Source organism: Miscanthus floridulus, unplaced genomic scaffold, assembly GCF_019320115.1.
Source record: "Miscanthus floridulus cultivar M001 unplaced genomic scaffold, ASM1932011v1 fs_776_3_4, whole genome shotgun sequence".
NCBI classification, from domain to species: Eukaryota; Viridiplantae; Streptophyta; class Magnoliopsida; order Poales; family Poaceae; genus Miscanthus; species Miscanthus floridulus.
In genome coordinates this window covers 19,045-40,000 of record NW_027097259.1, presented here as the reverse complement: position 1 = coordinate 40,000, position 20,956 = coordinate 19,045, and the positions used below count along the sequence as shown (strand labels likewise).

Below are 20,956 nucleotides of genomic sequence, written 5' to 3'. Positions count from 1 at the left end.
CTTGATATACGTAAAGTGGGCCACGGTGAATCCATGTTTTTTTTTTGGGTCGATGAGTAACAAAAATTAATGACCATGGTGCATGCATGCAAGATTCTTCGAACGTGCAAGATCTTCGTTTTGACCCAGAGATGGTTGCACTAGAGGACGATGGGTACTTCGCATTGCATGGCGATTGCAGAAGATCACCAGTCAACTTGCGATGGTTTGTTTTCTCTTGCATTCATCTGCTGCTCAACCAACCAGGATCCAGGAGAAGTCAATAATCTTGCATCTGTACTGTAATCCGCCTGGGCGCGGCGCGGCGGCATGCAGATGCAGTCAGCGGCGCGGAGTTGTTCTTCGTCCAGCGCCGCCGTAGTACCTGCTTCACGCCGCATGCATCCTGGCCAGCGACGACCTCTTCTAGTCTTCCCCGTTCGGGTTGATTTACTGCTATCGTGGCTGATTTATTCGGCCTGTTCGCTGGTTGATTTCTGGGCTGGTTTAGGCTGGCTGGTGCTGGTTTATTGTGAGAGAAAAATACTGTTGGCTGGCTGGTTTGGGCTGGCTGAAACCAACAAGCGAATAGGCTGATTAGGAGAAAAAAATAATATTTCTATGACTAAAAAGTAGGTCTAATTTTGACCGATAAATGGTAAGCACTGGATTGTTGACTGAGCCCTTGTTTAGTTCCCACCTCAAAACTTTACATCGAATGTTTGGACACATGTATAGAGTATTAAATATAGACTAAAAAAAATAACTAATTACATAATTTGCGACTAATTTGCGAGACAAATCTTTTAAGCCTAATTAGTCTATAATTTGACAATAAAGTGCTAAAGTAACACATGTGCTAATAACGGGTTAATTAGGCTTAATAAATTCATCTCGTAGTATACCGACGGATTCTGTAATTTGCAAAACTTTACATATCTAAATAAGGCCTACTGAATGGGAACATTGTGGCTAGGCTATAGCTGACGCAGAAAGTAGGGCCCTTCTTTCTAGTTTGAGCATTCTGCAGCATTCAACTACGTCAGGCCTTGCGACTAGCGAGGCAAGTCGTCGTGTCTCCGTTCCGGCGTTCCGGATCGGATCTGGTCATCACTCGTGGCGTGGGACGAAATTGAAGGGGATCACCGTCGGAACATAGGAGTAAGCGGTACTCTCATTAAGTGAAGTGACGACGGACGGACGGACTAGTGAATCGATCGTGTTGGACTATCCTCGCTGAAACTCAAATTGCAACACCCAGAGAACGAACGAACATGCGAAAACGATGGATCTAAAGCGTCTGGGGTTCACAGACCAGTCCAGAACACAAGCAAAAAAGTGTTCACCGTACTCCGTGTGCGCCATGCCAATGCGGACCGGGGTGACGTGGATTGCATCCAAGGTAGCAGCTCTTCTGTCTGTGATTGATGGAATGAAAAGTAAAAGGTTGACGAGTTGGGGTCTGATTGATTGGCTACTAAAATTTACCGTACCGAGGATTTGACAAGCCAAAAGTTAGGTAAAAAAATTATCAAAGATTTAGCAAGCTAAATGTGAGAAGTTGACAATTTTTTTTTAGCCAACTAAATACCAGCCAAAATCATGGCTGGCTAAATCTTTAACATGACAAATTTTGGTAGGCAACCGCTCTTGGAGCTACAGTACATACAAGTAAAACGTTCTCCATCTGACACCATCCCTCGCGGTTGGCTTTTCGCGCGCCATTCTGCGTCAGCTATAGCCTAGCCACAATACGTGTCGGCCAGCCGGTGCCGTGCAGGGGCAGGACAACTTGGTAAATGGTACGTAAGCACTGGAGCCGTAGCCTAGCACGCCGACGCCGACGACGCCCCATCCACAGACCACCACGGAACGGCACCCTCGCACGCACGGCAACTGCAACACCAGTCCAGCGCTGCAAGGTACAACGCCTTTATATTGCAGGAACGATCGCTACACCAACAGCCCGGTCCTTCTTGCAGCTAGATGCTGCTGAAATAAATTTGTTTCTCGTAAAAAAAAAAACTGCAACTGCACCTGCAGGTCTGCAGCTGCAGGCAGGCGCTGCCAAACCGCCGCCACCCAGGCCCCCATCAGATGCACGCTGCCGCCCGCGCCGTCTCGGCGTCTCCCACCACCAAAACCCCCGATCCACTTGCGCTTGCGCCTGCCGCGGATCCACCGCCGCGCCGCGGCTCGCCACCGATGCCATGTCCCGTCCCGTCCTTGTCAATGTCAACCGCGCACCCACCCCACAGCACAGCTGCCACCACACGCCCATGCAGACACGCCAAACGCCCTGCGATATGTATAAAACGCACCACCACCTACCGGCACTGCTTGCACCGTTGCACCTGCCTATACCAAGTCGCCACCGCCCACCTAGGAACAGAGCCCTAGCGTAGTTGGTACGTGCTGCTAGCTGCTGGCGCGCGGCGCGGCATGCCGGGCAAAAGCCTGGTGCGCCGGTGGCTCGTCTGCGTGCGCCCGGCGCGGCGCGACGCACGGCTGGTGGTGTGGGGCGGGGGCACGCGGGGCGCGGAACCGGGGCGGGCGGCGGGGGAGGTGATGGCGGAGCACACGGGCCACGTGGTGTGCCGCGCGGACGGGTTCCGCGTCGGCCGCCCCGCGCCGGTGCTGGGCGTCGGGGACCGCCTCGAGCCCGGGCGCACGTACCTCGTCGTCCCCGTCGACCGCCTCCCCTGCGGCGGTGGCGACGGGGTCGTCACCGCGGCGTCGCTTGCGGTGCTCTCGTCGTCGTCGCACTCGCGCGGCAGCGGTGGGGGCAAGGCGGCGGCGCCGTCGCTGGCGCTAGCGGCAGGACGGAAGAGTCCGTTCGAGTACGCCAAGGACGGCGACGGGCGCACCGTGATCAGGGTCGCGGAGGAGTTCATCGTCAAGGCCGTCGCAGGTGACGGCGGCGGCGGCGACGGCTGCGGGTCGGCCGCGCTTTGCAGCACGCCGGAGCTGAGGAAGCACTACGAGCAGCTGGTGGGCGCCACGAGGGGCCGGCCGTGGTCGCCGCGGCTGGACACCATCAAGGAGCGCAAAGGGCGGAGGCTTGCCGACGTCGTCAGCCCCGGGAGGCTGTCGCCGGTACGACTGCTGGGGATGGACAAGGGGCTCAGCATCAGCTAGCACCTAGCAGGCACAGCGGGAATGGATCCATCAGTCGACAATCCAGCGGCAAGGACCATCTCAGGCGATCTCCATCACAATCACTGGCCTTCATTCATAGCCTCCATGCTGCTGCTCCTTCTAGTTCTTTATTCGTCGTTGGACAAGTTGATTGGCAAATTTTGGAGTTGGATTACTGCACCTGATTTCTCACTTTCTCAGCACACACGGGTTCTCTCGATAATAAGGGTTTGTACGACTACAGCCACATCTCAGTGTAACTAAACACAGTATGATTGTTGTTGACTTGAACAACCCTTCTATATTCAAATATTGGCTCTAGCCCTACCAGTTACACAGTTACACTCACTCCTACTGATGCAGCCATACAACAAGTGTAGATTAGCAGCTCTGGTTCAATTAAACTTATTTGGTTAAAAGGATATAGTTAAAATTGTTGAATCAATAGCTGTGTAACTATATAAACAGGGTTGTTTCAACTAAGATACGAATCAAACGATTTTTAAAAGCAACTCGTCATGTTTTTATTTTTATGAGAAGTGATTATACTCCAGGTAAATATACATTTTTATGCAAGAAGTGATTCATGAGAAGATATTGTTTTAGTTCCTAGCCTCGTAACTCATTTTAGACAAACCACCATACTGAATCAACATATAATCACTTTTCTATAAAAATATTGAATGACAAAGCTACTCGTGAATTTAACCTAGAAGCTACTCTGAGAGTTATGCAAAAAAAGAGAAAAAACTAAAAGTCTAATCAGAATTATGCAAAACAACTAAAAATACAATATTTATGGTGCCAAATAAATTATATTATAATTTAGTTACATAATATATTTTTATAATGTAACTATTTAATGTCATAAGTGTGTTTTTTACAAATATGTTCAATCCTTAGACAGTTTGACTAAAAATACATTTGAAGTTGTATTTTTTTTTTTGGAGATGAAGGCACTACTACTTCACAGTTCACACTAATAAAAGGTCTGCTTCTTTGGGTATAGAGCCTGCTTAGTTGAAGACTAGTTTTTGCGATGCAAATTTAGTGAAAGCTAAAATTTGGTATACTAAGGGGGTGTTTGGTTTCATGGACTAAATTTTAGTCCATGTCACATCGGACGTTCGGATGCTATTTAGGAGAACTAAATATGAGTTAATTATAAAACTAATTACATAGATGGAGACTAATTTACGAGACGAATTTATTAAGCCTAATTAATCCGACACTAGCACATATTTACTGTAGCACCACATTGTCAAATCATAGACTAATTAGGCTTAAAAAATTCGTCTCGTAAATTAGCCACAATCTGTGCAATTAGTTATTTTTTCGTCTATATTTAATACTTCATGCATGTATCCAATATCCGATGGGACAGGGACTAAAATTTAACCAAACACCCCCTAATATGAGGGGAAGTCAATATCTTCATAATATAACCAAGGTTGGTACTTGGTTTGTTAGCAACAAGAATTTTCTTGCCAAAAAAATTGGAAGGTATTATCAATTTTTTTGGCACCAAGTTACTTACATGCCAATTGTTGTAAAAGGAAAATTACATGCCAATTCTTTTGAAGTTGCCCATATTTTGGTTTGCCAAAAATTAAATTGAAACCAAGCAGACCTTTCCTATGAATTCGTAGGAGGATTAGGAGAAGCTACGACCTTGCTTTCGTATAGCCACTATCCACCATTACAGCACTCCAAATATCTAACAAAAAAAAATTCGAATCCTATAAAACACGCCATGAACCTAGAAAAAATGAAGCTTGAATTGACGATCTATTGTGTGTGTGTTTTTCTTAAAAAACACTGACGAAGATAACTGAGCATGCATGTATATCCAAGAAACGTACAGCGTTCCCCTGTCAGACATCCTTTTTGCCACGTCAGCGATCCGCTCCGAAACGCATCTCAGCCGTCCAACACCTGACCGCACCAACGCCTGGCGCTCGTCCACGCCAGCGATCCGCAGCATCCGCCTCTCCACCAATCAGCGCGCAGGGCATCCGTTCTATAAAGCAGCCGTCCCCTCCCCGCCTTCTTCTTCACGAATCCTCCGCAGCCTCCCATCCAATCCTCGAATTCTGATTCGCAACCGAGCAAACCCTACCGCCCTTTTCCACTCACCGAGAGGACCCGATGGCGCCCAAGGCGGAGAAGAAGCCGGCGGCGAAGAAGCCCGCGGAGGAGGAGCCCGCGGCCCCGGCGGAGAAGGCCCCCGCGGGAAAGAAACCCAAGGCGGAGAAGCGGCTCCCGGCGGGCAAGTCCGCCGGCAAGGAGGGTGGCGAGAAGAAGGGTCGGAAGAAGGGCAAGAAGAGCGTGGAGACGTACAAGATCTACATCTTCAAGGTGCTGAAGCAGGTGCACCCGGACATCGGCATCTCCTCCAAGGCCATGTCCATCATGAACTCGTTCATCAACGACATCTTCGAGAAACTCGCCGGCGAGGCCGCCAAGCTCGCCCGCTACAACAAGAAGCCCACCATCACCTCCCGGGAGATCCAGACCTCCGTCCGCCTCGTTCTCCCCGGGGAGCTCGCCAAGCACGCCGTATCCGAGGGCACCAAGGCCGTCACCAAGTTCACCTCGTCTTAGGCTTCTTCCTTTTTCTGTCTTAGGCTTCCTTTTTCTGTCCTCGTGGGATGTTGCTAGATCTAGTAGGTCGGCTGCTTGGCTGTTTGGTGTCGTGTAAGTGCCACGGTGGCTTTTGACTGAATGAAATGCTATTGTTATCTGAATGTTCATCTCTTATCAGTCCAACATCTGATTGCTAAAATTATTCTGGCTATTGTTTTGGGTTCAGATTGTTAGTGACATGAGTGTAATGTCGCACCAATTTGTGCTGATTGGTTCTTCGATTGCCAAGTTTAGTTCACTGTTCTAGGTCCTTGCATGCAGCATGCTGAATCTGTTGCCCTCTAGCGTTCACAAGCTGTCCTTTGTGTGGTGTTGGTGGCATCTGAGCACTTTTGAGGGAAACCTTTTCTCAGTTTGATTTAGATAAGCTCTTTTGATCATCCAGGATAATACCTTCTGATCACCTGTACTCTAGCGAGAATTTGGACTTTTGCAGGGTTCAACGCTGTTATGGAAGCAAGTATTATGCCTCCTTGCTGCCCTTGATTGGTTCTATTACTTCGATCATAACAATGGATGTATGTAGCTATAAACATCGTTTTTGCAATGCTCTGCAATTCTTGCTTCAAAGACAGCCCATCTTTTGGTCCCTGCCAGCAGGTTTAATTTACAGAAATCCATCAAACCGTCTCTTAGAAGGGCGGGCCTGGTGCAAGCGGTAGAGTCTTACCGTCTGTGACCGGAAGGTCCTGGTTCGAGTCGCGGTCTCCTCGCATTGCACAGGCGAGGGTAAAGCTTGCCACTAACACCCTTCTCCAGACCCCGCACAGAGCGGGAGCTCTCTGCACTGGGTACGCCCATCAAACCGTCTTTTGAGGACCAAACCTGATTGTCCTGTGCAGTCTTGAAGTACATTAGGTCAGTTCTGTACATAACCTGGTTGTCTTGAATCTTGGAGTGCAGTCAATTGTTTGCGGTGCTCATCCTTGACATTGTATACTTGAATACAATGGCCAATCTAACATTTTTTTCAATTATATGCAGTCTTTTTATTGTGGGATGGCTGGTTTATAAACATGTAGGAATCATGAATGGCTTTGTTTTAGGGGAGGTGGGAGTTTACCTATGGACGGCTGTGGGGTTGCTAATAAAAAATCCTATTTGTCTGTTTTGGTTATGTCCATTGTCTTGGACTGGAGTACATATATAAGTGATGTAAAAAAAGAAGAAGTGATGTCAGCCTCTGTTACGTTAGGAATTCTCTGATTCTCTCGCTTGCTTCTTCCATTCCAACTTGTTCTTCTAAATATATTGTTCAGTAATCCTGCTTGTTAGTTGTTCCTATCCAGACATGAACTATATGTTTCTTTCTCAAACATGAAGAGAGTTGTGCGTTCTTATATATTAAGAAGAAGAAGATGGCATGACACTTACAAAACACACACAACCACACGTACAAAATTCTAGGTAGACATTGCTAGTTCTTTCAAATTGCTTTCAAGCCATTGTTAGTGTCATTTCCTAATGGGCATGATTTTTTTTCTATTTAGAATTGATCCACTAGCACATGTATTTAGGGATGCTATCCAAGGCTGAAGGAACCTTTTTCTAAGTGTATAGACTATAGAAGACAAGGAGGTAAAGGCGTCAAGCTACGCAGGTCCGTTTTTGCTTATATAATCAGATTTGCTAATGTTGTCGGTGGTGTGCCTGTTCGCTTTTCTTATAATCCGTACTTTTTAACTTGTCTTTTTAGCCGGAACAATATTTTTCTCTCACAAAAAATCAACCGGAACAGTGTTTCATTTTGTTTTTTCAACGAAGCGAACAGGGCCGTTAAGTGCACCTGCCAACTAAAAGGGTGTACCCAGTGCAGAGAGCTCCTGCTCTGTGCGGGGTCTGGGAAAAGGTGTCAGTGGCAAGCCTTACCCTCGCCTGTGCAATGCGAGGAGACCGCAACTCGAACCCGAGACCTTCCGGTCACAGACGGTAAGACTCTACCGCTTGCACCTACCAACTATACATAATTTTTTTTCTTGCACACGCAGGAGGACTGCATATCATTTCAATAACAGGTAGAAAAAACGGTCCGAATACATAATGATAATTATTTTCTTCGTACAACAGATGAATATTGATCTCATTTGTCACCCTTTATCCCCACAGCCTGAAGGACTACAATGCACCTGTTGCTATTTCAAGAAGCATTGAGTAGTCTTGGTAGCTCACATCGTATAGTCTGGTGAAGGAAAACTGTTCTTGTTTCAAGAAGCATTGAGCAGTCCTGGTAGCTCACATCGTAGTCTGGTGAAGGAAAACTGAAGGATGCACACCACTTGCTCGACCAGGTCAATCAGTTCGAATTACAGAAACAACACAAGAAACTAAGCAGCTGGTCAACTTCAAATACATACATATACATCAGTATATTTGCACAAAGAGACTAGAGGCCTGGGCGCCTGGCATAGCCGCACAGGAGAAACTGCCCTCTGTTGTTCCCTTGGAAATATGCACAAGCTCATCCATGGAATATTTTGAAATGGAAACCAACCTCAGTTGTTCTTCAGCAGATAATGAACTACTGAACTGCATCAAACCAGTCATCACATTTCGGGGCTTGTAAAAAGTGGCTGAAGACGAATGTCAAAGTGGACACTCTCGATGCCTTGAAAACACAACCAGTGTTTGGATCGCAGAGATGTCCACCCTAGCAAACATATCACGTTTTTGTAAGCTTATTATACTCGTAGTAAACATATAGCAAAAGAAGGTCCAAAACCATTCTGACTGCATGCTGTACCTCACCTTTCAGTCGTATATCACTGCTATAGTTCCTAAAAGTACTGCAGATCTGAGTAGCCAGTAGAGGTACCGGCTATGTATTGCCAAAAGGGCCTTCCATCGTTGACATACCTGGAGATACTCAAATGCATTATGACTGAAATTTCAATTGCAGATAAAGCAGCATGGTGGGATTTGAATGTAAATGAGTTCAGGAGGCTGAATAATTTAAAGTTGAATAACATAAATCATGTACTCCTTCCATTCAAAATTGTAAGTTGTTCTAATTTTGTCGTAAGTCAAAGCTACAGAAGTTTGACTTAGGACAAAACTCGAATGGCCAGCATTTTGGAACCGGAGGGAGTATGGTGTGTCTGGAGGGCTGCAAGGCTCCCGGGCTTACAGCGCTATTTATTAGTAACATAACAAACCCAACAGTTCGTTCTAGTACATGTGTGGGCAGGCAAGAAGGGGAAATTTCAGGAATTGCCCCCCTACCAAACATATATCACCCATTTGATACCTCCCAAAAGACTTCACAAAATTTCTAAGATGAGCTAAAACAAATGAAACTAGGACTCATCTTACTGACTGACTGAAACAGAAAAGACTCAACACTAAAGACAAACACAAAAGATTATCTAACATAATGTACCTGAGAACTAAATAAATAAATACTCCTTATCCCAAGAATGCCTGCAGAATGAAGCAAAAATACCTATCATTGTAATTTTCTAAGACATTTTGCAAGGAAATTACTCAGAAATTGTAGGTGTTAGAGTATGGCAGGGGCCTATTGGGCCTGGGCTGGATGTATAGCCCATTAGTGTTAGGGTTAATTAGAGATAAAGTTCGCTTGCTTAGGAGTCAAGTAAACCTCTCTATATAAGGAGAGGAGATGTATCAATCTAATCAAGCAAGAATTAAGAAGGAAATCCCTTCCCTCTTGCCCGGCCGTGGGCAAACGCCCCGCGGCCGGCTCTCTCTCACCCTCGCAGCCCTAGCCATGAACAGTACCCACGGTACTTAGCACCGCGGGTACTGTAGCACGTCAGCCGCCGTCGCTCCCCTCGACTCTCTCCGGCGCCCAGTACCCAGCTGCACCTACCGCTGCTCCCGACCCCCGGGGCTGTCATGGCGCATGGCGGCGCCCCAGCTTCGGGCGTCCTCTACGGCGGGGTGGATGGCGGCAGCCTGATGCTGACGCTCTCCGCCACGTCGCCCTCGCTGGACAGCACGGGCGCGGCGCCCTCGGCCTCCTCACAGGACCCGCCGCCAGTTGCGCTTAGCTGCGCGGAGGACCTCGATCTCATCCGCTGCGTCGGGGATCTCGGGCATGCGGTTTCCCCCACGGGCGGCGGGCATACTATTTTCCCTACGGGCGGCAGTTGGGGAGGCGCATCCCTCCACCTCGTTCTCCGTCGAAAGCCATCCGCTCTTCTTTGTGCGGTGCAGACCAGCATCCGTCCGGCGGGGAGAAGGCATGGTGTCACTGGCGGGAGCGCTCTGCCTAGCACCGCCGCTTTCCGCCACCGACCACCGCGAGGGCGCCTTCGCTGGCCGTTGTTGCGACTACTTCTAGCCTTCTAGGTGGCCATATACATGCACCCCTTTAGTCAAGATGGTGTCCATGGGATCCAGGTGGTTGTCTACGTGCAGCTTATGCGTCGGGCTGGTGTCCGCCATCAATTGAAGAGGCTGCAAAAATAAAGAGTTCACATCTCTTTTCGGTTGATAATAATAAAATAAGCCGAGATGTAAAAGTCTTGTTTTTAAGTGATAGGTTGTGTCGAGACATCGTTATAAGTTGGTTAGGTTGCAGCTCGAGGACAAGCTGCATGTCCAGGTGGGGTGTAGTGTTAGAGTATGGCAGGGGCCTATTGGGCCTGGGTTGGATGTATAGCCCATTAGTGTTAGGGTTAATTAGAGATAAGGGTCGCTTGCTTAGGAGTCAAGTAAACCTCTCTATATAAGGAGAGGAGATGTATCAATCTAATCAAACAAGAATTAAGAAGGAAATCCCTTCCCTCTTGCCCGGCCGTGGGCAAACGCCCCGCGGCCGGCTCTCTCTCACCCTCGCAGCCCTAGCCATGAACAGTACCCGAGGTACTTAGCGTCGCGGGTACTGTAGCACGTCAGCCGCCGTCGCTCCCCTCGACTCTCTCCTCTCAATCCTAGCAGCCACATAACAGTAGGATATTCACACCTATACAAGACAAGGACATACCTACAACCGGAAATGGTAAGAAAGAAAACATCTCTTAGGTTACAATTAGCATGTTGGGGAGCACACATATAAGGTAGAGACAATAACAGCAACAAAGCCTTATACTGTAGATACATAGTTTCTTTTTTGGGAAAGAAATATTTATTTTACCCGAAAGAGTGATATTATTCATCTTATATACTAGCATCTTCTTAAATACATGGTCAAAAAGGGATGACTGGAGAAAATGGGCTATCGGCTCACTTGCAAGACGAAATACATTATACGAGATCAGATCAACAAGTATTCCAACCAATGTTGGCACCAAAGGCCTGATCCAAGCAAAGAAACCCCGGCAGCACATAATTTATTAGTATGCATCCATGGACTAATTCTATGGCAGAGTGGAATATGTATTTGGTTCCCCCTCATACACTAATTCTACATTCGTTATGAGCTCAGTTAACATCAACTGAATGCTCCTCATACACTAATTCGACATTAGTGTGAAGTGTGAACTTACTCAACATTGACTGAAACCTACTCAGGGAATCTGATATGCAATACAAGCGCAGAAAAGAGGAGAAAAGCAAAATAACACAAAGCTAAGTATTATAAGAACAGAACAGGCAGAGAAAACAAAATTTCAGTGCAACTGCAGAAGAAAGGATCCATCAATAGTTGTTCATCTCACCTTGTCCTGGACCATTAAAAATCATGGGAAGATTTAAGGAGCTCCATGGTGTAACTGGACTCTTACCTTCCCAGCTGAGGAACAACCTGACTTGGTTGTGGGAAGTAGACCATAAAAAGGTCCCAAGAGCTAAATGAGAGATTCCATGTGACACTTCATTGAACAAGTGAGAACGTACATAACTCTCAATAATGATTTGCTTGGTATGCTGCAAATGGTTCACTGCATTAAGGAAGAAGTTGAAATCAGGCAAAAAGTATCAGCTATTGAGCTTTAGCATGGTATCCCATCATACTGTTGGCTGCTGCTGTTTTTGTTCCTCTGTTTATTTCATTTCACGATTTTCTCCTGTCAATTAGCAGAGGTCCTTCTTTAGTTTCAAGAAGAGGAAATATGTTTTATTGCGTGCTACACCAGATCGAGGTTCGGAACATATCCCTCTAGTCTCATCTCATTTACCAGTATGCCCATGAGTTGATACATATCTTCTGCACCATGCTGTGGTTCAGTGCTTGCATAGAATTCAAGGACTTTACCATGAACTTCAACCCAGCTGCACCCTGGAGTCTTGCTAACACCCCTTTCCCTCATTAGCCCTATCATTCTTGCAGAATCATCCATTTTATCTGAGGTTGCATAAATCTTGGATGACACCACGTAGTTCCATGAGTTTGTTGGCTCCAACTTCATAATCCTTTTGATGACCTTCTCACCAACCTCAGCATTCTTGCATTTCCGACAAGCAGCAAGCAAAGCACCTAACATGACAGCATCTACCTTGCCAGGCATTTTCTCAATAAAATCCCATGCTTCTTCTAAATGACCAGCACGTGCCAACAAATCAACAATGCAGGAGTAGTGCTCAATTTTAGGAATGATCTTAAACACAGGTGTCAGGGAATTGAACAGCTGGCGGCCATACTCAAGTAGCCCAGCATGTACACAAGCAGAAAGCACACCTATGAATGTGATATCATCTGGCTGGAGTCCTTTCTCATTTCTCATTAGTTCAAACTGCTGAATGGCATCATAGCCTCGACCATTGAAGGCAAGCCCACAGATTAATGCATTCCATGAGGCTTCATTTTTGAATGGCATCTTTCCAAAAACATATGTGGCTTTCTCAAGATCTCCACACTTAGCATACATGTCTACTAAGGCTGTTCCCACATAGACATTGCTGTAGAGGCCTCTGTGCAAGGCACACCCATCCAGTTCAACTCCAAGCTCCAGTGCACCAACTGCAGCGCAGGATGAGAGGACACCAACCAAGGTTATCTTGTCTGGACGCAGCCCAGCTTCCCTCATGCTGTGAAACAAGGCTATTGCTTCATTTGACATGCCATTTTGTGCATACCTGCATCAGTTGATATGCCATTTGTAAATTATCAGGCCAAACAATGAATCCTTAATCAGTAATTTTTTTTTTTGCAACAATAACAGAAGTGTGTCTTCATATACTTGCCCCGTGATCATGGCATTCCATGCCACGACATCCTTGTTGCTGATGCCATAAAACACACGCCGTGCCTCTTCCATCTCTCCACACTTCTCATACATCCCCACAAGCGCCGACCCAATGAGCGAGTCCACCTCCATCCCGGCAGACGTCACCCACTCCTCCACCCACTTCCCAAGCACCAAATTGCCAGCATCCCTGCAAGCTGTGAGCACAACGGCCAGAGTCACCCCATTTGGCGCCACTGCGCCCTCAGTGATCATCGACCGGAACATCCCTTCAACCTCGGCTACCATCCCTGCCCGTTCGTATGCTTTCATTATAGAGTTCCAAGAGACGACATCCCGGTGGGGAATTCCGTCGAACAACCTGCGAGCGGTGAGGTGATCACCGAGGCTGGAGTACATAGTGATGAGGGAGTGGACGGTGTGATCGTGGTCCCTGAGACCGAGCTTCTCGAGGAAAGCGTGGGCGGAGCGGGCGAGGGCTGGGGGCCGGGCAGCGAGCAGCGGCGAGGAGGAGGAAAGGGAGGGTGTAGGCGTCGGGTCGGAGCTCGGCGCGGAGCATGCTGAGGAAGAGGCGAAGAGAGGTGTACGGGCGCGACGAGGCGAAGAAGCGGAGCGCGACATTGTAGGAGAAGGCGGTGGGGGCCGGGTGGGAGGAGAGGAGGAGGAGGACATAGTCGGCGGCGGCGGCGGCGGAGGAGGAGGAGGAGAGGGAGAGGAGCTTGGAGAGGAAATGGTTGTAGGGAAATGGGCGGTTTGAACGTGCGAGGAAGTGGGCATGGAGCTGCTTGACGGCGGCGAGGGAGCGGCAGCGCGACAGGAGCCTAGAGACGGCGGCGGCGGCAAAGGCGGCGGTGGTGGTGAAGGCGGCGGAATACATTGCTGAAGGTGGCGCAGCCGACGGGTGGTGGAGCTGTCGCGGCTGTCCGTCTCCGGCGGCGTGCCAGCGATCCTCGCCGCGTCGGATGGGACCGCCGCCACCGTCCCAGAGGAAGAAAGACTTTTTGGCGTGCACCGGCATTCCAGTGGCCGCGAAGCTGATGTTCAGCTGGCCGCACACCCTTGTCGTTGTGTACTGCTGGATTTTTTTTGAGGTGTTTTTTCACATGGGGTCCACGTGAAATTGTATTTGATATATATTTGAAAAATACTATTTAGTATTTGAATAAGTTTTCTCTAGAACATTTATTTAAACTAAAAAATTGAAGTTCTTTGGTCATGAAACTCGACGTGAATAGATCTGCCATCGGTGTGTCTCCGGTGGTGGTTCCTGTGTTTGGTGGGGTTTTTCTCGATTCTCAAGGTGGTAGTACGGCAGCAGATCCGATTGTAAGCAGTCCCAAGCACATATACAGTATTTTAGATAAAATAATCTTTAGTTAATCAAAACACTCTAGGTTATGTGTTAGATTACCGTAGTCCAACAAACAGACTATTGTAAAATCTAATAGTCCATCTCAAACCTACTAATATATAGAAGATTAGAGGTGCTCACAAAATCGAATCCCATAATTCAACACCGATAATTCAGGGATCCAAACAACCTAGATTAGTATAACACCTAATCTATATTATTATACTCACATTCAGGATCTAGTCTCTAGTAATCCAATAATGATCTAAACAAAAATTTAATTATGGAGGAGAAACTTAAGAAAAGTTAAGTAAGCAGAAGGTAAGCCCTAATTTGGTTCTTTCAAATATTCTATTAATAATTTTAACTGCACATAAATCTAGAACATGTGCTATGTTAGTGTTTTAGTTTTATAATTTCAACAGTTCATCGGTTAGCCTCCTCATGGACACTTTCTGGCTTGGCACTTGAACCAAAACTGATTAGCACAAACACGAGACATTGGCGTAAAGCAACAACATAGGGGTATCTTCGTACCCATGTGAAGAGGCTTTTCACATGAGAACAAAGGCTTCATGGATTTTTCGGTAGTGCTAGTGCCCGGATGTTCGGATAGATGCGTCTGCACCCTGTGTCCCGCGCCTGCACTCCGCCCCGCGCTAGCCCAACGTGGCGTCCGCACCCCACGTGGCATCTGCACCTCCGCCTGACCCCACGTGGCGTCTGTGCCCCGCGCGCCCCCTCGCGCGCCTCCTCTAGCAACTACAGCAGGCGGGTGACATTGCAACATGTACAACACTCAATCTATTTTTGAAACATCCAGATGCAACACTTGTTACATACGTCTGAAGACAGATAAAACACTTTGAAACATGCTTCTGAAACACTTGCAAAAACACTTAAAAACGCTTGTAAACAATTACAAACGTACGCAACATCCACATAAAACACTTACAATATTTGTTTGAAACATATGCAGCATCCAGATAAACACATTTGCAACATACATCTGAAAACACACATGAAATATTGGGAACATACGCTTGCAACATAAGTGTACAACCATTGCAATATATGTAACATCTCCGATCTACTTTTACAACATCCATATGAAACACTTGCAACATAACTCGAAAACATCAGAAACCCTTGAAACATATGTTGGAAATAATAGCAATTTAGTGATGCATAAATTAATTCCAACAACGAGAAAAAGAACAATAATATATATCAAAGGTGAATGATTTATCACTAGCACTACGATCTGAGGCAAATTCGAACTCTCTAGTGCGACCATCGATGGAGACCAGCGTAGAGGGAGGAAGTCGAGCGAGTAGTCGCGATGACGCTTCCCAAAAACCTGATAGGCTTGGGGTGGGGAAGACGGCAGCAACGTAGCGCACCCGCTAGGTTGAAGCGAAAAATCAGGTTGGACGAGCGCAGATGTGTGTTTCTTCCTTTTTCTCTCCTCAATAGCTTCAACTAGACGGAGACAACTTAGCCATTTAAGTTGGCATCACTCCTTCTAGAGTAGTAATGTGGGGCTAAAGTCTCCCACCATACCATGCATGTGTGAGTGGATCTTTGGATTTTTTTAGGAATATTATTTGGGTTAGCCCAAATTTTCTAACAACATACACTTGTAACATGTTTTTTTTGCTGTTTGGGAGAACGGAGGCTCGTCGGCGTGCCGGAGGCAGTGGCCCGACGGCGGCGGCTCCACGACGCAGCGGGGAGGCAACGGCCGCACGAATGGGAGAGGGCAGCCGCGCCTCACGCCATCCTGCATCAGCGCCTGATGGTCGTCCTCGAGATCCAGCAGGTCGCTGAGGCCCACGGCGTCGAACGCTTAGAGGAGGAAGCGGCAGATGTACCCCCAACAGCAGGAGAAGGTGGAGCAGCTGCTTCGTGAGCACTAGCTCCGAGTAGCCCACCAAGAAACCCCATGTCGGCCGTGATCGGGGCAGTGCTTGTCCGGATTTGCTGGCTTCCCTTTGCGTGTTCATGCCTCTTGGCTTGCGGCGGCGTTGGACATTCCCCACAAGCTCTGAGCGGATGGGAGAGGATAGCTGGATTGGCGCCGCAGTATTATCCATTTTTTTAAGGTGGCGGCAATCTAGAGTTAGGGATGCTAAGCTCCATTTGTATAGAGGAGTTGTACGACGATGGTCACTGCATGCTAATTAGCACAAAACATTGCCAAAGTTTGAGGAATCATTTCAGATAGAAAATCATGGAAAGACAAGAGTACTTTTGGCAAAGGAACCGAAAGTTGACACCAGGAATCGTTGCGCTTATTAGGTTGCCTGGCCAAGGTCAACAAATTCCAAAATGCACCATTTAGCAATGCGTACTAGTAATTCATAGTCTTGAGCAAGGCATGGATCCTTGAACATAGCACTAACGGACGAATTAGTAATTTGCAAGGCAATTGATGTGGCCATATCGATATGTCGTGCACGGCAGGCTTAGGGAGCTCATTCTAGATTTCTCAGAGCTCTTTTCTTATTATGTTGTACAAAAGAGAAGCTCTGCCATTATTTCTGTGAGTTTGCTGTTCTTGTTTCTCTGTATTGTATATTTTGGCTGTCTTTTTTGGCACCCTCTTCTCTGTTAATTCAACCCGGACAGAGCTCCTGCATTCTGCAGGTCACAGCCGCAACACAAGAAACTAACAGGCGGTTAACTGAACATTTAAATGTATATATAAATAAACATCAGTATTTGCTACAAAAGGCCAGGCACAGTCGCACACAGAGAGAAACTGCTCTTGTTACTTCCCTTGGAAATATTTTTGAGTAAATTTCCCTTGGAAATATGTACAAGAGGCCCTTGGTAAGTGGCTTCAACACTATGTACAAGGATGACTCCTATTGCGACTCAGGAGAACAACTTACTATATCTCGACCCCGATCCTCTCCGCAACCTGCAATACAGTTACAAACAAATCAGCGAAAAATCACGCTTCAGAGAAATAGTGCAGATAACATGAAACAGTTGCAGGGAATCCAGAGCCGACTTATACAGTGTAACTGATTCTTGTTGAATTTCTGTAAATTAAACTTAGGGGGTGTTTGGTAGGGCTCCTCCGGAGGAGTCGGAGCCGTTTTGGAGAAGCCACAAATTTTGGCTCCTTCAAAACGGCTCCGGCTCCTCTGTTTTTCATTGAAAAACGGTTCCTCCAGCAAAACGTTTGGCAGGGCTCCTCGAGAGGAGCCGGAGCCGAAGACGAGGAGGAGCCCTGCCAAACAGGGCCTAAGATTTGTGCTCGTTAAATTTTAGATCCAGCGCCATGGAAATCGATAAGAGTGTTCAACAAGATATTGGTTGGAATTCCACAGGAGTGTTGAACAGCAGAAAAATATACCTCCTTGAAGGAGTAAACATCACTGCCCCAAAGCCAGGCATCGCAGCCTGCATCCCTTGCTCCCCATATGTCGTTCCTACGGTCATCACCAATATGCACAGCTTCTTCAGGTTTCACTCCTAACAGCTCGCAGGCCTTCAAGAATATTGTAGGGTTTGGCTTTTCTGCTGCAACCTAAAAGATGAGCAGCATCCAAGGAACAGAGTTTAAGAGAAGATTAATAGGGAAATAGCAGCTAAAGTTTAGAAATAAGCACATAAATACAAGGCTAGAGCTTAATTAGTAAGCTTCGTTAAACAAGCCCATCTAAGGAATATTCAGAGATGGAAACCAACCTCAGCAGATATAGCAACTGCATCAAACCAGCGGTCACATTTAAGGGCTTGTAAAAGTGGCCGAAGACGGGTGTCAAAGTTGGACACGACAGCTGTTTTGACACCAGCCCTCCTCAATGCCTCAAAAACACGTCCAGCATCTGGATCGCAGAGATGCCAAGCCTAGTAAACATATCACATTTCGTAAGCTTAGCAAATATATACCAAAAGAAGGTCAAAAACCATTTTGATTGCACACTGTATCTCACCTTTTCAGTTGTATAGTACTGATACAGTTCCTCAAAATACTGTAGATCTGAGCAGCCAGTAGATGAACTCACTATGTATTGCCAAAATGGCCTTCCATCATTGACATACCTGGAGAAACTCAGATGCAATAGGATTGGATTTCAGTTGCAGTCCAAGCAGCAGCAGCATTTTCGAAAGTGGTTTGAAATCTGGAGGGCTGCAAGGCTCTCAGTCTCAGGCACACTTCTTTTTAGTAACATAACAAACCCAACAGTTCATTCTAGTACATAAGTGGGCAGGCAAGATGAGCTAGAAACAAATGAAATGAAAGAACCAGTACTACTTCGGACCACCACCCAGATGGCCAGATATGTTGAGAAAAATTAGTGGCGATAATTTTTGACCAAGATGTTTCACCTGATAGGTCTAAGAAAACAGCATGGAAGTACTTTATTGTTATGTAGGAGTATGCTTGAAAAGCACACAAAACCAGATCAAGTTAGTTTTGCCAATTGTACAGTATTTGTCCAATAACGCCTAAACCATATAATAAACCTTCATCCTTGCAGTTGGCAGGAATCTAGGGATTAGTGTTCCTTCTTTATTTCTTTATTTATTTTTTAGCAGTGGCATAAATAAACCAGCAAAACTATGCTATTTGGGATAAATCCTGTTCTCGGAACTAGATCTGGAAGACTTGTGATGATATAATTCTCCCAGTTATTGACTTGTTCTTGCAAGGATGCCCAGTGTTATTACGTCACATTGACTTACAGCTCAGTCTTATCTCTGTATAAATGTTCTCAATTTGCATCGCACCTGAGATTGATGGATTCAGATATATTTAGGTTTGCTCTATTTATAGGGATTCAACTTAATCTCTGCACATTGGATGCAAACCTTTTAGCTGGAGGTCAGTATATATATGTGTGGCATGTTAACCATACATGACAAAATTGCTTATACAGTACCAAAATTTCCCTAGCTTTCATGCAGGGAACCACTTTGAAGCTGATTGTTCCAAAAGATCCAAGCCTCTGAAGTGAACGATCGACAACTTCTAACCACTTTTATTACCATAGGTCCACAGCTCGATTCGATTGCACAAAAGCACGAGGCATGTGCCATACCAAGTTACCAACAAACATGTAACAGTGGGGTGCAATCAACTGAGGTCACATAATACACCAGTTCCACATGCTTATTTTTTTTTCTCCCTCTAAAAAAAGTCATGCAAAATACAGCAAGTACCATGAACAGTCACAAGTTTAGTGGGGCTTACCTCAGACGTGATCTACCCCATGGCTGAGCATAAGCCCGCCGATACCGCATCAGAATCTCATCCTCTGAATAATCCACTCCGTACTTCTGGCCTATCGTTCTGTACACCTGAAACAGACGTTTAAAACAGCAGACATCAGAACACTACTTAAACCGCATCCGAAAAAGGAGGAGCCTGTTCTGCAATTCGTCGTTCAGGGGACGACACGAAACCATCTACAGAGGAGAGAACACTGACAGATCTCTCCATAGCACAGCCCGAGACCGCATATACAGAGGAGAGAAGCAACAGATCAGATCAAGTCCAATCACTCCGACGCAGAGCGCGCACAGCTGAGCCGAAATCAACTTGCATGCCGCAGCAATCGCTACCGATGATCAGAAATGGGATACAGAAACCACCGGACCACACATGCAGCATCAGGCAAGCAACCCACCGGGCAGAGGACGCGAACCGGAGGAGCGCGCGCGGCGGCGGCAATGGGAAGGAGGGAGGTGAGCGCGAGCGCGAGCGGAGCGGACCTGGGCCATGGGCTCGGTGGGGGCAAGCAGCGTGCCGGCGGCGTCGACGAGGATGGCCTTGTGCGTGATGTCGCCGTAGATGGCCCGCCGGTAGTCGTAGTACTCCCGCGCCCCCATAAGCTCCCACCTCGCGGCCCCCGGCCCCGCGGCCGCGGCCACCTCCGCCGCCGTCCCGAGCGGCCGCCTCTCGCCGCGGCCGCCCGCGGCGAGCGCCGGCTGCAGCCGGGCGGAGGCCGCCGCGCGCAGCCGCGCCACCGCCATTGCTTGCGAGGCGGCGAGATGAGAAGGAGGAGGAAGAGCGTCGCCGTGCCGTCCCCGCGCGTCGTGGGCGTGGGCTGTGGTGGTTCTCGGGGGAACTAGTGGTGGCGGTTTATAGGCGGCGAAGGCGTGGCGAGTGGTGACTCTGGCCTGAGGCCTGTGATGGAGAAGGTGGCTTTGCTGGCTGGGTTTTCAGGTGGTGTTTGGAATCATTTCGAATTCTCCAACATTATTGCATGATAAAACATGTTTAGTCAAAGGGAGAACCGTAGAAAACATGTTTGGTCCCGTTGGAGCATGATAAAAATCAGGCCAAAATGGACAGGATATATCATCAACAAGATTTGCAACGCTTTATTCGTGGATGAATGTTGGCAAACAAAATCCCCGTATATTTCTATCTTATATATCCGGCCTGATTTGGTAACTTACGCTAGCAAACCAAACATGCCCGTACTACGTCCCACAGAACTATTCGTACATTTTTCTAAAATGTATTACTTAAGGTCGTTTTGTTGAACTAAACCTTAAATTAAGGTCGTATTTGACAGTCCTGCCGTTGAGACGTTGAGTGCTAACAAACTAACAAAGATCAAAGAAGCCGCAGCAACAAAGAAATAAACAAGGACGACGATATCAACCTGTCAACCAATGCAAGTATATTCGGCGACTCGGTGGTGTGACCAACGAGGAGGTAGGTTTAGGTGAAAGCAAGCATTAGGGGAATTGAACGAACTTTGCTTCTACAATAGTATAGCATAAC

At 47.1% G+C, this 20,956-nt stretch overlaps 2 protein-coding genes and 2 pseudogenes across 3 annotated transcripts; 2 read left to right on the top strand and 2 right to left on the bottom strand.

Annotated features, from left to right (window-relative positions):
• The first annotated feature begins 2,285 nt into the window (after positions 1-2,285).
• LOC136533060 (uncharacterized) lies at positions 2,286-3,765 on the top strand (annotated as a pseudogene).
• Positions 3,766-4,784: 1,019 nt separating this feature from the next.
• On the top strand, positions 4,785-5,868 carry LOC136533056 (histone H2B.5-like). The gene has a single exon (XM_066525622.1). The coding sequence runs from the start codon at positions 5,266-5,268 to the stop codon at positions 5,719-5,721; it is 456 nt and encodes a 151-aa protein (XP_066381719.1). The 5' UTR covers positions 4,785-5,265; the 3' UTR covers positions 5,722-5,868.
• Positions 5,869-8,631: 2,763 nt separating this feature from the next.
• LOC136533059 (pentatricopeptide repeat-containing protein At2g34400-like) lies at positions 8,632-14,358 on the bottom strand (annotated as a pseudogene).
• A 1,998-nt stretch (positions 14,359-16,356) lies between these two features.
• Positions 16,357-20,272, bottom strand: LOC136533057 (uncharacterized). 2 transcript variants are annotated; one of them, XM_066525624.1, is made up of 7 exons: positions 19,936-20,272; positions 19,415-19,521; positions 18,153-18,261; positions 17,905-18,066; positions 17,570-17,743; positions 17,100-17,128; positions 16,357-16,381 (listed from the first exon to the last, which is right to left on the bottom strand). In XM_066525624.1, exons 1-7 carry the CDS (start codon positions 20,194-20,196, stop codon positions 16,372-16,374), a joined length of 852 nt encoding a protein of 283 aa, XP_066381721.1. In that variant the 5' UTR covers positions 20,197-20,272; the 3' UTR covers positions 16,357-16,371. The 2 variants fall into 2 exon arrangements, with proteins under 2 accessions (XP_066381721.1, XP_066381720.1); XM_066525623.1 differs by lacking the exon at positions 16,357-16,381 and adding an exon at positions 16,475-16,873.
• Positions 20,273-20,956: the final 684 nt, after the last annotated feature.